Raw genomic sequence first — 15,012 nt, forward strand, 5'->3', positions numbered from 1 at the left:
GTACCCACTAGGCGCCATCGGCAGGGATGGCTGGAGGCGCTGTAGGGACAGTACGTAGGCACGGTACTCAGGCGTGCGCCTGTGCACTCAGCCCCCCTCCGGGCCGAGGGGACAGTGGCGGCAGGTGGCACTGGGCTGGGCAGGGCAGACTCCAGCCCTCACCTCTGCTTGGGGTCCTTCTTAAGCAGCCCAGCAAGCAGGGACTTGGCCTCGGGGCTGAGCGTGCGCGGGAAGCGGATCTCCTCCATGAGGATGAGCTCGAAGAGGCGCTCGTGGTCCTGGTTGTAGAAAGGCAGGCGGCCGCACATCATCTCGTACATGACCACGCCCAGCCCCCACCAGTCCACCGCGCGGCCGTAGTCGTTGTCCTCCAGCACCTGAGCACGGAGGGGCAGTGAGGAGCCGGACCCACATCCCGGGGACCCAAGGGGGGGATGCGGCACGGCCTGTGGCTGTGGAGGGCCATCCGAGGGTCTGAGCTAGGGAAACCACACAGATCTGAGGGCCCCTCCTCCCCTGGCCTCACACGCCCAGGCACCTCGGGTGCCAGGTACTCGGGTGTCCCACAGAAGGTTTTCATGGTGGCCCCGTCACTGATGCCCTCTTTGCACAGGCCGAAGTCAGTGATCTTGATGTGGCCATCTTTGTCCAGCATGAGGTTTTCCAGCTATAGAAAAAGTCAATGTATCAGGGTCATATCCTCCCAAAGCTTTCCGCCAGCCGCCCCCCCACCCCTGAACCCCACATGCCCCAGCCATTCTCTGGGAGGGCCCTGGCCTGGGGTGATAGCTGTCATGCCAGGGGCTCCAGGCTGAGCATGGGGCACACCCCCAGCATAAGGTTAAGCCCTTGAGGCTCAAAGCGAAGCCAGACCCCACACCTCCCTAGCCCCTGGTCAGCCCCCAAGGCAGCTGGAAAAAAGCTGGGGTAGGGACAGTGACAATCTGACACGTGAGCAACACTAGCTTTGTTCCTCCACTGTTTTTCATTTTATTTTTTATTTATTTTTTTTAAAGATTTTATTTATTTATTCGACAGAGATAGAGACAGCCAGCAAGAGAGGGAAGTAAACTCTAGGCCCAACGTGTGGCTTGAACTCACGACCTCGAGATCAGGAGTTGCACGCTCTGCCCACTGCACCAGCCAGGCGCCCTTCTTCCTCAACTTTTAACAAACTTAACACAAATGGGCAATTTAGGGGCGCCTGGGTGGCTCAGTCGTTAAGTGTCTGCCTTTGGCTCAGGGAGTGATCCCAGTGTTCTGGGATCGAGACCCGCATCAGGCTCCTCCTCTGGGAGCCTGCTTCTTCCTCTCCCACTCCCCCTGCTTGTGGTCCCTCTCTCACTGGCTGTCTCTCTGTCAAATAAATAAATAAAATCTTTAAAACAAAACAAAACAAAATGGGCAATTTAATGGGCCTTTGTGGAAGCCCCACCAGGTCAAGAGACCATTCCCAGACCCCTAGAACCTCCCCCAAGCGCCCCTTCCCTCTTATTAACCATCCCCGCACAACTGAGGAAAAACTCTACTCCTCCGCTCTTCTTTACAATTTCCCCACCTAAGGATGCCCCTACAAACACCACAGACGTGTGTGGCCCGTGCTGGCTTCCCTCCAGGGCAGCCTGAGGCGCATGCGCACGGCAGCAGAGCTGCCTCAGTAACGGTTGCGCAGAGCCTGGCTGCGGGGCACCACCGCGGCGACAGCGGGCCCTGGGGTTGCTGCCAGCCTGGGGCTAGTGTGAACGGTGTGCTGGCAGCGTGTGTGCCTAGGCTCTGCGGGGGACATAGGGGCTCACTCCGGCTGTGCATGAACCTAGGGTGCAATGGCTGGCTCGCGGGCACACGGACAGTCAGCTGTGGGGGGTACTGTGCGAAACCAGTGCCTATGGTGCTTGGACCGATATGCCCGCCAACACCAGCCCTGCACTCCCGGCACAGAGGTGTGCGTTCACCACCGCCACCCGCAGCCTCGGCAGGAGGGCTGGCGTCCCACGGCAAGGGGGACTCGGGAACACCCACAGGGTAGACCCTCCCGGGAGGGGGAAGTCTGGGGTTGAGGGCCTAGGTCCCGCCTCCCTGGTGTGAGCTGTGCAGGTGCCACGGGCCAGGAGGCAAGCGCACGCTCACCTTGATGTCGCGGTACACCACGTCCCGCGAGTGCAAATACTCGAGGGCAGAGACTATCTCTGCACCGTAGAAGCGAGCCCGCTCCTCCGTGAAGACACGCTCCCGGGACAGGTGGAAAAACAGCTGCGAGGGGAGGGAGGGGCAGGAGGTCAGACACTGGCCCAGAGGAGCGAAACACAGGACCCTGCCCACTGGCCCCCAACACCTAGCCCAGGGACACGGTGACACTCCATGAACCTGCAAGTGACAGCAGGAAGAACCAAGTGAGAGACGGTGAGCAGGGAAGAACTCTCGCGAAGAAAACACTGAGCGAGGCATGAGGAGCGAAGGACAGTCAGGAGGCATCAAGGGGAGAGTAAGGAGGGAGTGTGAGGGGACGGGGGAGTGACAGCAAGAACACGCAGGAACACGTCACAAGCAAGTGACAATAAGCCGTGAGACCAATGGGACAGATGAAGCCAACAATCAGGAGCCAGTGCCTGACACCTGTGTGCAGAGAGAAGGCTGTGAGGGATGAGGGGCAGGTGACCGCCTGAGCTGGAGCAGCCCAGAGATGACGAGTGGCAGACTCCTCCCAGCAGGAGAGCATGGGGAAAGCAGAGCACGACCGGCCTGCCCGCCCCCTCCCCGTACATTTTCCTCGCAGCCTGACAGACGCCCTCCGTCGCGTGCTGGCCACCCACCCCGCAGCCCTCCACCCCTCTCAGCACCTGCGCGCGTATCCTACCCCCAACTCACTAGCTGGGTGAACTTGGGCAAGCCACTTAACCTCTCTGAGCCTCAGTTTCCTTGCCTGCAAAATGGAGTTGATGATGCCTGCCTCAAGGGATGGGAGGGGGACGAGGTGACATCCAGCAAAGTCCCCTCCCTTCCACCCTCTTCGTCTCACCCACGGTTCCCCTCCGCTCCCCTGACGCTTGGGAAGGAGACGTGGGAGCCCTGGCTGGGGGCTGCTGCTCACCTCACCACCGTTGGCATACTCCATCACGAAGCACAGGCGGTCGTGGGTCTGGAAGGCATACTTCAGTGCCTGTGGGGCAGGAAGGCGGCCATGGTGGGAGGTGGGAAGAAGGCCGGCACTCTGCTGATTCTGCAGGCACACACCCCCCCAACCCTGGCAGCCAGGGCTCAAACTTCAGCTTTGTCTTTTGGGGTACATGAATGAGCTTGTGGCCCTGAGAGCAGGGAAAGGGTTACTGGGCTGAAGGATGTGGTCTTCAGCCTTCAGCTAAGCTTCTGAGAGGTGCAGCCAGGAAGACATTCAGTTTGGAGCAACCAGAGCTGTTTTAGCCCTCTTCACAGTCAGGTGTGTTGCACGCACACGCGCGCACACACACGTTTGCTGGCCGGGAGTTGGCAGTGGCTTGGGAGCAACCCCAAAGTCAGGATGAGCAAGTCATCTGCCAATAAACAGCAGTTCTCACACTATGCACTAAGAAGCCCTACAGAAAGTTCCTCGGAGTACCCCTGAGTGACCCCTTTGCTCATGACAAGTCTGCTACTCTCTATCTTCTATATCAAAGTACCTCGTAGAATCTCATTTGAACAAGTGCCATGAATTAATACGACACCTGGACAGCAGCTGAGCTAAAGAAATGACCCATGCCAGAAGCCATCCTCCACTTGGTCCATTTAACTGATGGCTGCTGGCCTCGACGAAGACTGTAGCCCAAAGAGGTGTCTCCTCAGACAAAGCTGAAAGGCAGCACAAAATACATCTCCTCCTAAGATTACATTTAAAAACAGAAACAAAAAAATGTTCCCACTTTGACCGACTGGACTAAACGCCTCTAACTCATAAAGAGTAGCCATGCTCTCCTGGAGGCGTCTTGTAATATGGTATCATCAGTCAGCCAAAGCAGCGCCATGAAGCCACCATCTGTGAAGAAGCTGCCACCCCCAGGCTTTGGTTCAGGCCATTTGGTCTGGCCCTGGCCACCTGGCCGACACTAAGTCCTTGCTTCGTGGTGGCAGGGTTGGGCTCTTTTCCTGAGCTCCATCTGAAGCAGGCCTCTCATGGCACACAGGGAGGCCAGGCCCTGCCTGAGAGGGAAGGACCACTCACGGTGAGGAATGGGTGCCTGGTGTTCTGGAGGACCCGGCTCTCGGTGACCGTGTGGGCGACTTCATCCTGCAGACAGAGGCTGGGTGAGGGGCTGGTGGGCAACACCATGCCTGCCCCTGCCCCCACCCCCACCTAAGGGTTGGGGGAGCAATGCTTCGGGGGAAATGCACTTCTATTCCCACCCAATACAGAGAATGGCAGGAGTGGAATGGTACCATCTGCAAGCCGGAATGAAATAATGGCCCCAAGGGCGCCCTGGGTGGCTCAGTGGGTTAAGTGTCTGACTCTTGGTTTCAGCTCAGATCATGATCTCATGGCTGTGAGATCGAGCCCTGTGTGGGGCTCTGTGCTCAGCGGGGAGGCTGCTTGAAGATTCTCCCCCTCTGCCCCTCCCCCCAATCGTGCTTTTTCTCTCAAATAAATAAACCTTAAAAAAAAAAAAAAGAATGGCCCCAAAGAAGGCCAATGAGTGGCTCACTCTCAAAGCCATGAGGTGAGAAGTCGATGGGGACTTTATGACAGAGGGCTCGAGCTGTCACCTGCAGAACGCACAAGCCAAGTTTAGCATCTCTAAGGAGGGAGAAGCAGCAGCCATTGTTAAGATCCCTGAGGTGACCCCACAGGCAGTGGGAATCACCACTCTACGTGCTGTTGCTGAGAAAAGGAGGTGGATCTGATCAGAACTCTATGCTGGGGAGCAGCGGTTCCCAGTGTGTGGTCCCCACAATGGCGGCATCATGTCGCCTAGGAACTTGGAGAAATGCAAATTCTCAGGCCCATCCCAGACGCACTGAGTCAGAAACTTGGGGGTGGGCCCAGCACGGGCTTCGCAGGCCCTGCAGGTCAAGTCTGGTATCTGAGGACACAGCAGCCCCCTGGAGAACTGCTAAAAACCCTGCGCTGCCCGCAGTACGGACACCGGCTCTTGTGGGGCTGAGTCTGTCCCCAGGGGACACCTGATGAGAATGTCTGACGACTTTTCGACTGTCACAACTTGGTGCTACTGTCTTTAGGGGTGAAGGCCAGGGTGCAGCAACTCATCCTACAGTACACAGGACAGCCCCGTCAGAGAATGATCTGGCCGCAAAGGCCGACAGTGCTGAGGCCAAGGAAGCCTGCCTCGGACCAGTCAGAGAGGGGACTCTTAGTTTTGCTGGATGAGATCACAGTCACAGTCTTTAAAATCTTCACCTGCTAAAGATCCATATCTAAGTATATATGGGTGTAGGGGAGCCTGGGTGGCTCAGTTGTTAAGCGTCTGCCTTCGGCTCAGGTCATGATCCCAGGGTCCTGGGATCGAGCCCCGAGTCAGGCTCCCTGCTCAGCAGGGAGTCTGCTTCTCCCTCTCCCTCTGCCCCTGCTTGTGTGTTCTCTCTTGCTCGTTCACTCTCTCTCTCAAATAAATAAAATCTTTAAAAAAAAAAGTATACATGGGTAAAATTATACGATACCTAGAACGTGCCTTAAGATACTACAGAACAAACAAAGGGGAGGGGAGAGCTAATGAAACAAGATGGGCCAAATGTTGACAACTGTTGAAGCTGGATGTTGGTTACATGGGAGTCCACAGTATTTATTTCTCTTTTGAACACTGTCTGGAATTTTCCCTTTCAAAAACTTTAAAGGGGGGAAAAAAGGAACAGATACCATTCTGGCCCAGCCTCTTATGGAGAGGTCCTAAGCCAAGCCCCCAACCTCAGGGCCTCCCCACAGGCCCATTCTGCCACAAGAGACCTGCTTTCAGGCCCTGACAGCACCTGCTGGGTGAGGCCCAGTCAGACTCTCCACCCTAGTCCCTGGGCGCCCAGAGGGTGGGGTGGGGTGGGGTGGGCCTCAGGCTCCCTAAAGGCCCAGGCGAGTGTGGTCCTGACCACAGAGGCCAGCCAGCGGCAGCCCCAGGGGCACCCACCTTGGCGATGATAACTTCCTTCCGCAGGATCTTCATGGCGTAGTAGCGGCCGCTGGCTTTCTCCCGCACCAGAATCACTTTGCCAAAGGTGCCCTTGCCCAGAAGTTTGAGATAGTCGAAGTCATTCATGGTCTGCCCAGGAGGGGGAGACAGTGGGGCAGTCAGTGCTTGGCATGTGGCCCACGGGAGGACAGTTTAACAAAGAGAAAGGAAAGATCGAAGGACACTGTTGCCAAAATGCTCAGGCATGAGCAGGAAGGGAGGCTCCGGGCAGCAACTGTTTGCTCTGAAGTGGCCTTCAGACCAGGGCTCTCCCAGGCAGAGGGCTCCGGGAGGCTCGGCTGTGGGGGTAGACAGGTCTTCACGATCTCTGAGGATGTGGCTGCCCCTCGCTCCAGGGGCAAAGAGCAGCCCTGGGGTACCCAGAGCCATACATCACCCATCCCACAGGGCAGTCACGAAGGGTCCCACCACGCCCCTGCGTGCTCTGTAGGGGAACCACGGGCGGCAGGGCCAGCGCCAGTGGGGAAAGGGCTGTTTCCAGACTGGCCGCCTGCCCCATAGCACTTACCACCTTGGCCCGAGCCTTGCTAACTGCCACTTCCATCTCCTCGGCTGCAGAAGGGTCGCTGGGGGAGCCACACTTATAGTCCATGGGGTCCTCACCTGGGCCCCGCTGCTTGAGGCTGTTGGCAACCATCTGAATGGCCCGCATCCACTCCTCCCTGTGAAGGACAGGTCACAAGAGCCTTGGGTCCCAGGAGCCTGAGCAGGAAGGACGGAGCCCCTCCCCCTCCAATGGGAGCAAACGACCCAACACCTTTGAGCATTCTGGTAAGATCTGTCTGAGCTAGGGGGAGCTGATGGGGCAGGAATGACATCTTACAGAGCCTTTGGATGCAGTGGGTAAGAGAAGTCAGGAGCGGAATAAGGATAGAGACTGTATCTATGTCCCAGGAGTGGCCTGGCCTGAGGGCCGCTCGAAGAGAGCAGCAATTAAATGACCAAAGAGAGGAGACGCCTTTCATCACAGCCCCTTGAAAATGAGCCACCACCCCGAGCCACAGGGCTCCTAAGGATTCCTCCAGAACAAATGCCAAGCGCAGTGTTTTGCAAAAGCAAACCAAGAGGAAAAGGAAGGATTCATCAGCAGGAGGAAGCTGAAGTCTCATGCGGCAAGATCGCCCGGAGGGAGCTGTCTGCCAGGAGGGCCCAGGGACAGAGGTTCCTAGTGGGGCAGAGACGTGACGCAGACGTGGCAGACAGGGAAGCAGGTCCCAGCCAAAAGGAGCTGGGTTTAAATAAACTATTTCTGTCACTCACGATTTAGAACTTGCTCAGAAATAGCTTTCTTTTGATACTTGCAAACTGTTCTGTCTCTAGAAAGGGAAAATAGATCTAGGAGAAATAAGTAAAAATAACCAGAGACCACAAAAAAGAAAGCAGGAGGCTGAACGATACTCGATTTTCCAGACCCCTCCCGTGTTTGACTCACTACACAATTTTAGGTGGCTCAACCCAGTGTATGTTGAACCCCCTTCTGCTTAGGTCTATAAAACAGTCCCATGAACAGTGAGCAAAATAAAATGCACACGAAGAACGAGAAAATTCAAAGAGCCCAAGCAGGCAACCTCCCAAATCACAACAATTTAGGTAAGCCTCCGTGAGACCGGCCAGTCAGCCCTGCTTCTTCCAGAATCACCCCCAGCCCCAGGCAGCAGGTGAAACTGTGCTCGCACTCCCGAGGCATTGAGGCCCCTGGCCAAGGTCACGCAGGGAGCAAGTGGCCTGAGGAGCCGGGGCCTGGGGGGCTGCACTCAGCTCCAGTGCCTCATGTCCCGAGGGCATTACAGCTATGCTGTAGGCCCACGCGCACATCTCCCCATAATCTGACACTGCTGGAATCCGGGGGCACCTTACAGTCAGTGGTCTTTTTCGACTGAACTGGGCCTTGCTTTTGCTTGGTATGGAAAATACTGGTGTGCCTCCAGGGGATGGCATCTTGGATTTCCTGAAGGGTGGCAACAGTGTCGAACTCCCCGGGCACTGGAAGGGGTAGGGAATGCATGTCTATGCAAGGAACACCCTGCAGCTCAGAGGAAGGAGGAAGATCTAGATGCGGGCTTGGGATGGCCTGAGACACCTTAAGGGAAATAAGAAGGCGCAGAAGGGGCAGAGTGTCACGCTCCTGGAGTTAGAAGCAAGAGGAATGTCGCACAGGCACGTGTGCTCACCCCAGCATGGACCCCTCTGGAAGGGCGTGCATGACACGGGGCCCTGGTTGCCCCAAGGGAGGGGAACTGGGAGTCAGCAGTAAGGAGGAGTCTAATTCCACTGTCCCCCCATCACAAACACTCCCAGAGCATTCACCCCTCCTTTTGCATTACAGATGTGGAAACTGAGGCACAGATTGAAAAAACACAATCCAAGAAGAACACAGCGGGTGCTCCGAGCCTGGTAGCAGGAAGTACAGAGGGCCCGCAACCTTCCAGAGCCGAAGGGCAGGGCCATTCTTGCTCAGCTCTACGGCTTGCGGAACTAAGCAGTCACCACCCCAGGAGGCCCCAGCTCACGCCTGGGAGCTCCAGGTCTCAAAGTGGCCTCGCTCACAGGAGATCGTGCTTTCTGAGGCAGATGCGTGAATACCGCCAGCACCGACATCAAGTGCTGGCACACTGGCCCTCCCCGGGGCCAAGTCTGGGGGCCCCCTAACCCACAGGGGCAGGGATTTCGTCTGTCTGTCCACGCTACAACGCAGCACCTGAGCGGGCACTCAGTAGGCACCTGGGGAACAAGTGAGCAAGGAGGCTGAAGTTCAAGTGGCCCCAGACTCGGTGCACACGAGGCCCAGTGCGCATCCAGACAGATGACAGCAAGGCCCGGCGCATGCGCAGGCAGGGCAGCACTGGCCTCTACCCTCTCCGAGCCAACGCCTCAGGCTGCCATTTCTCAACTTGTTTTAACCCATGACCTCTTTGGGACAAGTTACAGTATAAATCCCTATCCCCACATTCATATCTCTATTTTTCAAAAAATGGCGGTGGGGTGGGCACATCCCATGATAGGCTTTACCAGATCATAACTGTCCTCTTAGAAATTTTTAAATGCTGACTTCAGGTCTAAAACCATGGATTGAAGAAAAAAACAAAACAAAACACGGGGGCACCTGGGTAGCTCGGTTGGTTAAGCATCTGACTCTTCAGCCCAGGTCTTGATCTCACGGTTGAGTTCAAGCCCTGCACTGGGCTCCACGCTGGGCATGGAGCCTACTTAGAAAAGAAAAACAAAAAACCACCCACCAATCTCCTAAGAGACATTAAAAAGAACAAAATATGTATATATCTCACATATAGAGATCTCGAAGGACTGTCACATGAAAAAGGTAAAGACTAAGACGCAGGAGGCGCCGTCATCTCTGGTTGTAACGGAGGAGAACACAGACAATCCATCCACAGAAGCCTAGATAAGTAAATATGGGCTCGGCCACACCACGGGAGCACTGGAAGCAGCTCCAAAGGGCATCTCTGGGCCCCAGAGCTGGTGATGAGGAGCATGGGCTCCAGAGCTGCGTGGGCTGGGACTCAAGCAGCAATTCTGCCTCCAGGGCAGGCTCACCCCTCCTTGGCAGACGCTGAGGCACAGGCGAGCCGCTGCGTACAGACCATGGTATACGGGAAGCGTTTGACTCCAGGAAGGTGTTCAAGACGCTGGGTGAGGCCTGGACCTATGCCATCCACCCTGGCTCACGCTGCCCAGGCCCCTAGGCCCCTTGGCCCCTTGTCAAGGGAAGCCGCTGACATGCAGGAGGCTGCTCAGGGGTAACTGGGGCTCTCCCACCGCCAGACAAGCCCCCGATCCTGTTCCAAGTGGACCAAGATTGCAAGGTTGCAGCACAGAATTCCAGAGAAAAAGCAAGGGCCTCTGTCCAGGGTACTCCTTAAGGGTTTGCAACATGGTGTCTGGGGCAGAGGGGAGCTCCCACCCATAGCTGGGGCTGCTGAGCCTTCCACGCCTCAGAGGAGAGCCCCCAGGGGAACAACCTCCTTCTCCCAGAGACATGATGAGAAAAATAAAGGCTCCACAGACACCAACTCCTTCCACACTCATCAAGAACACTGGGGGGGGGGGCATTTCTAATGTGGAAACTGAGGCACACAGCGGTAGAGTCACTCGTGGGGGGCACACACACACAGGAGGTGACAAAGCTGAGACTCACATCGGATCCTTGCGTTCCTTGTGGCACCACGCCACCATTCCCTGATGAGAGTAACAGCTTCCCTCCCAGATGAGGCCCTGACGGATCAAGCAGGGCCCTCCCGCAAGAAGGCTCGGGGAATAAGGTACACAGTGCATGCAGCCCGGGCATGGGGTGAAGGAAAGCCGCCCGCTGGGAGTTCAGACCCTGGCCACCGTTCTGAGAGGGCCTCCCCACCAGGGAGCAACAGGAACACCAACGGCTTGCAGAACGCACTGCGGCCGGAAGCTCGGTCTGCCCACAAGCCTCCCAAGTACGGACTGCGACTCACCTCATTCTATGAACAAGGAGACTGAGGCACAGCGATGCCAGCACATGCCCAATTACACAGCCAGCCAGCAGAAGCTGCAGGACACAAACCCGAGAGTCCCTACTGCCCTCAAAGCACTTGTCCCGTCAACTGAGCACTTTCAGGGACCTTCTCAACCCTCCTGTGGGCTCTGGGACCGCAGGAGGCCTACTGGGAGGAGCCACGCTCCCCCACGCAGCACTAGGCCCAGCGCAGACCAGCTCAGGAGCAGGCAGCTGGGCCCGGAGCTCAAGTCCACTGCAAACTGGTTGTGGGGACCCAAGGGACTGCACTTCTCAGGCCTCGGTCTGCCTCCCACGCACCAGGGCACGACACACGGGCTGAAAAGCAGACTCTGGAGCCAATGGCCTGGCGTGAATCCGAGGTCTGTCCCTTCCTGGTGGTGATGCCGGGCCATCTGACTTTCCTATGCCTCAGCTGGCTGACACAGAGCGCCAGGACGAGGGCCGTGTGTGTAAGGGCGAAATGAACAGGAGACACAAAGTGCTTAGGGCACTGCCTGGCACAGAACAAGACCCTCAAAGGGCTGCTGTGAGAATTCGCTCAGCCAACCGGCAAACACTTCCCGAGCGCCTTCGGGGTGCCAGGCCTGTGTTCTGGCGCTGAGGGTGCAGCTGGGAAGCCCGGGGTGTCTGCAGAAGGCCCAGAGGTGCCGGCATGGCTGGGGCAACAGAGAGCAAAGGAGGAGACGAGGGCAGGAGGGAGGAAGGCCCAGGACACACCGGGCTCCATGTGGCACTGGGTTAGGGATGGACAACTTCATCCTTCATGGCCTGAGAAGCCACTAAAGGGTCTGTGCAGGGGGTGACAGGACCTGATTTCTGTTTTCAGTCTGCAGCTGTGGTGGGGTGCGGACCGGAGGTAGGGAGAGGAAGCATCAGGAGACTATGGCAGTCCTCCAGGCACAGGGTGCCAGGTGGCCGAGGGGATGGAGGGGAGGCAAGGCACCAGCAAGTGCGATTCCATGCAGGCAGCCTGGGCCAGCCGCTTCCTCCTCTGTTCCCCACCTTGGCCAAGGACCGGAGCTCCACTGTGTGAGTGACACAGCACAGGGCCAGGGCCAGGGCTGCCGCTGCCACCTGAGGCAGGAGGTGTGTCTGGAAAGTTTAAGGAATCACAAAGTGACCAGTGTGGCTACAGTGAGGAAACTAGCAATAGAAAATGATTCTGGGGGCGCCTGGGTGGCGCAGCGGTTAAGCGTCTGCCTTCAGCTCAGGGCATGATCCCGGCGTTGTGGGATCGAGCCCCACATCGGGCTCTTCCGCTGTGAGCCTGCTTCTTCCTCTCCCACTCCCCCTGCTTGTGTTCCCTCTCTCGCTGGCTGTCTCTCTCTCTGTCGAATGAATAAATAAAATCTTAAAAAAAAAAAAAAGAAAATGATTCTGGAGAGGAGACCAGATCACTTTGTAGAATATGGCATAAATTCGGGCTCCTGAGTGGCTCAGTCCGTTAAGCAGCCGACTCTTGATCTCCGCTCAGGTCTTGATCTCAGGGTTCTGAGTTTGAGCCTTGCACTGGGCTCCATGCTGGGTGTGGAGCCTACTTGAAAAAAAAAAAAAAAAAAAAAGGTGGCTCAGTCGGTTGAGCATCCAACTCTTTTTTTTTTAAGATTTTATTTTATTTATTTGACAGAGAGAGAGGCAGTGAGAGAGGGAACACAAGCAGGGAGACTGGGAAAGGGAGAAGCAGGCTTCCCGCTGAGCAGGGGGCCCGACACGGGGCTCAATCCCAGGACCCTGGCATCATGACCTAAGCCGAAGGCAGATGCTTAACAACTGAGCCACCCAGGTGTCCCGAGCATCTGACTCTTGATTTCAGTTCAGGTCATGATCTCAGCTCAGGGTCGTGAGATTGAGCCCTGCATCGGGTTCCATGTTCAGCGTGGAGTCTGCTTGTCCCTCTCCTTCTGCTCCTCCCCCATGGGCATGTTCTCTCCCCTCCCCCCTCCAGTAAAAAAGATCTTAAAAAAAAAAAAAAAAAGAATATAGCATAAACTCTGGAGTTACTCCCAGTGGAAGTAAAGCCACTCAAGAGTTCTAAGGAGAGAAATGACACAATCAGATTTACGTTAAAAGGTCATAATAATGTGATGTACTGTTAACTGTACCTACTAAGACCAGATGTCCGCAAACCTGTCCCGGAAAGGGCTGAGCACTAAATGTTCCAGGCTCTGTAGGCCACGCGGTCTGTTACAGCTGCTCAACTCGGCCACCACCGCAGGGCAAAAGCAGCCACAGATAATTTGTATATCAATGGGCTTGGCCTGTTTCAATAAAACTTTCTTTGCAAAAACAGGAGGCTGGGCCGTGGTTTGCCAACACTGCTCAGGCCCTAATTTCTGGTTTATAGGAAATATAGACACAAAGGAACAAAGCGAACAGTGCCAAAATAAGATAACACATCCCGAGTGTGAGACATTCTACAAGACAGCTAGCCCAGCTTGTCAGGGGGAAAAAAAGAAAACCAATGTCGTGTGGGAGGAAAAGACAGGGCTGAATGAGGTGACTGAAAAACATTTTGAGGACAACTGGGGAAGCTAGAGTAGACACGGACATGGAGAGGAGGCTGGTAAATATCTACGATGAACAGTGACCTCAGCTGTGGTAACGGCATCATGACTCTGTAGGAGAAAGTCCTTATTCTTAGCAAACGCCTGCTGACGTATGAAGGAGCAAAGTGTCATGAAGTGTGGTCAGAAGTGCACAATTCAGCACAAAACAAAGCCAGATGAGGCAAACGCAGCAGATGCTGGAGGGCTGAGTCTAGGTGCAGGGTACCTGGATGTTCGTTTCCTAGACTTTTCTCTCCACTTTCCCGTACATCTCAAACAAGGGGGTGGGGGTGGCAAGGGGGAGTCTGGGGGGGAAGGCAGGAGAGGCTCCCAGGAGCACAGGCAGCAGGCTGCTGCGGCCTCTAGACAACACCCCCACCCCGCGCCCACCTCTGCGCAGGCTCGGGCCCACATGGGTGGTGCAGGCCAGTGAGGACAGCCACAAGTGAGCGTCCTCCCTCTTACCAGCTCACACCTCCCCCAGGGTGAAGGCCAGGAATCTGGGGTCTGGCCTCAGAGCAACCCCAGATTTCTCTCCAGCAGCCACAGGTGCTAGGAAAAGGAGCAAGGCAGGGCTCGTCCAGCCCCACGGTCCTGGTAAAGAGATTCTCCCCCATGCTGAAGAGCACAGGATCTCACCAAAAATGGAAAACAGAGCGGGGCTCTTGTCTACTAAAACGCTTTGCCAGCCCCCCACTGCTCCTTTTCCAGGCTTGAAGACTGCACACCCGGTATTGCTGAATCAAGGGCTTCCTGTTTACCATCCCCTGAATCTCGGAGCAACCTTGCGACAAACCCCAGTTGATTCACGACCTGCCAAGCCCTGGAGGGATCTCCATCTGGAGTCCACGACCTGGTTGAGCTCACCGGCAAGGCCTCCACCGGCCCTCTTCCAAGGCCCCTGGCCCTTGATTCTTTGGTGATGCAGAACCCTCTATGGTCCCTGAAAGGACACCCTGTCTCACCTCCGGGCCTTTGCATACGCTGATCCCTTTTCCCAGAGTCACCTTCACCTTCCTACCCAACATCTTCCAACACCCAGGCCCTATGTACCTATTGGTCTTCATCTGCTTTTACTGGCAGTCCACGGTTTCTGTCGCCAGCTTTCAGCAGAGTCACGGCTGGCCTGAGATGGTAGGGAGCTCTGCTGCCCGTGGGGGGACAGGCATATTTCTAACTTTGGGAAGCCAAACAATGACAATTATACCACAGACTGTGGAAACACATCTTTATGAAACTGTTTTGTGTATACCCTCGATCCGCACTGTCCAAGAGGGGAGCCACCAGCCAGCCGTATGTGGCTACTTAAGCTTAAATTGATTAAATAAAAATGAAAATTCCAGCTCTCAGTTGCACTAGCCACATTTCACATTTCAAAAGCTCAACAGGCACCTATGACTACCGGCCATCCTCTCAGACACCACAAGTACTGAACACTTCTTTCATGGCCAAGACTCTCGGGGACAGCACCGTTTTCCTGGGTTCCCCACAGGGTCAGTGGAATCCTCACCCCCCAGGCAAGCCAAAGGAGTATTTCTCAAAGTGAGGATCAAGGGGACAAAGTGGGGAAAAAGATGTGTGATACTCGTTACAAAGGTCTGAACTTCCTAGGACATACAGAGCTTTCAGAAATGAGAGGAAGACCGACTACCCAACAGACAAGTAAGCAAAGGTTATGAACAGACGGTTCCGAACAGGAAACTCATGTGGCCCTTGCACGTAGGAGAGGATACTCGAAATCACCCATACAGACAAAAGGGTCAGTGAAAACCACCTTAAGGTGCCACTTCCCACT

At 55.8% G+C, this 15,012-nt stretch overlaps 1 protein-coding gene across 6 annotated transcripts in view; it reads right to left on the minus strand.

Moving 5' to 3' along the window:
- The window catches only part of AKT2 (AKT serine/threonine kinase 2), a 48,453-nt gene that overhangs the window by 3,431 nt on the left and 30,010 nt on the right, over positions 1–15,012 (minus strand). For 3 of the 6 annotated variants that reach the window (XM_040633979.1, XM_008688706.2, XM_040633980.1), the window contains exons 5-11: positions 6,673–6,826; positions 6,102–6,233; positions 4,193–4,258; positions 3,089–3,157; positions 2,128–2,250; positions 539–667; positions 163–377 (exon numbers count right to left, since the gene is read on the minus strand). In XM_040633979.1, the coding sequence (XP_040489913.1) occupies positions 163–377; positions 539–667; positions 2,128–2,250; positions 3,089–3,157; positions 4,193–4,258; positions 6,102–6,233; positions 6,673–6,826 (888 nt within the window). Of the gene's footprint in view, positions 1–162; positions 378–538; positions 668–2,127; positions 2,251–3,088; positions 3,158–4,192; positions 4,259–6,101; positions 6,234–6,672; positions 6,827–6,987; positions 7,090–7,225; positions 7,264–10,627; positions 10,818–15,012 lie in introns of those variants that run through there. The other 3 variants (XM_008688709.2, XM_008688708.2, XM_008688710.2) reach the window with 3 other exon arrangements.

The sequence above is a fragment of the Ursus maritimus genome, unplaced genomic scaffold, assembly GCF_017311325.1.
Source record: "Ursus maritimus isolate PB19 unplaced genomic scaffold, ASM1731132v1 scaffold_19, whole genome shotgun sequence".
Classification (NCBI taxonomy): Eukaryota; Metazoa; Chordata; class Mammalia; order Carnivora; family Ursidae; genus Ursus; species Ursus maritimus.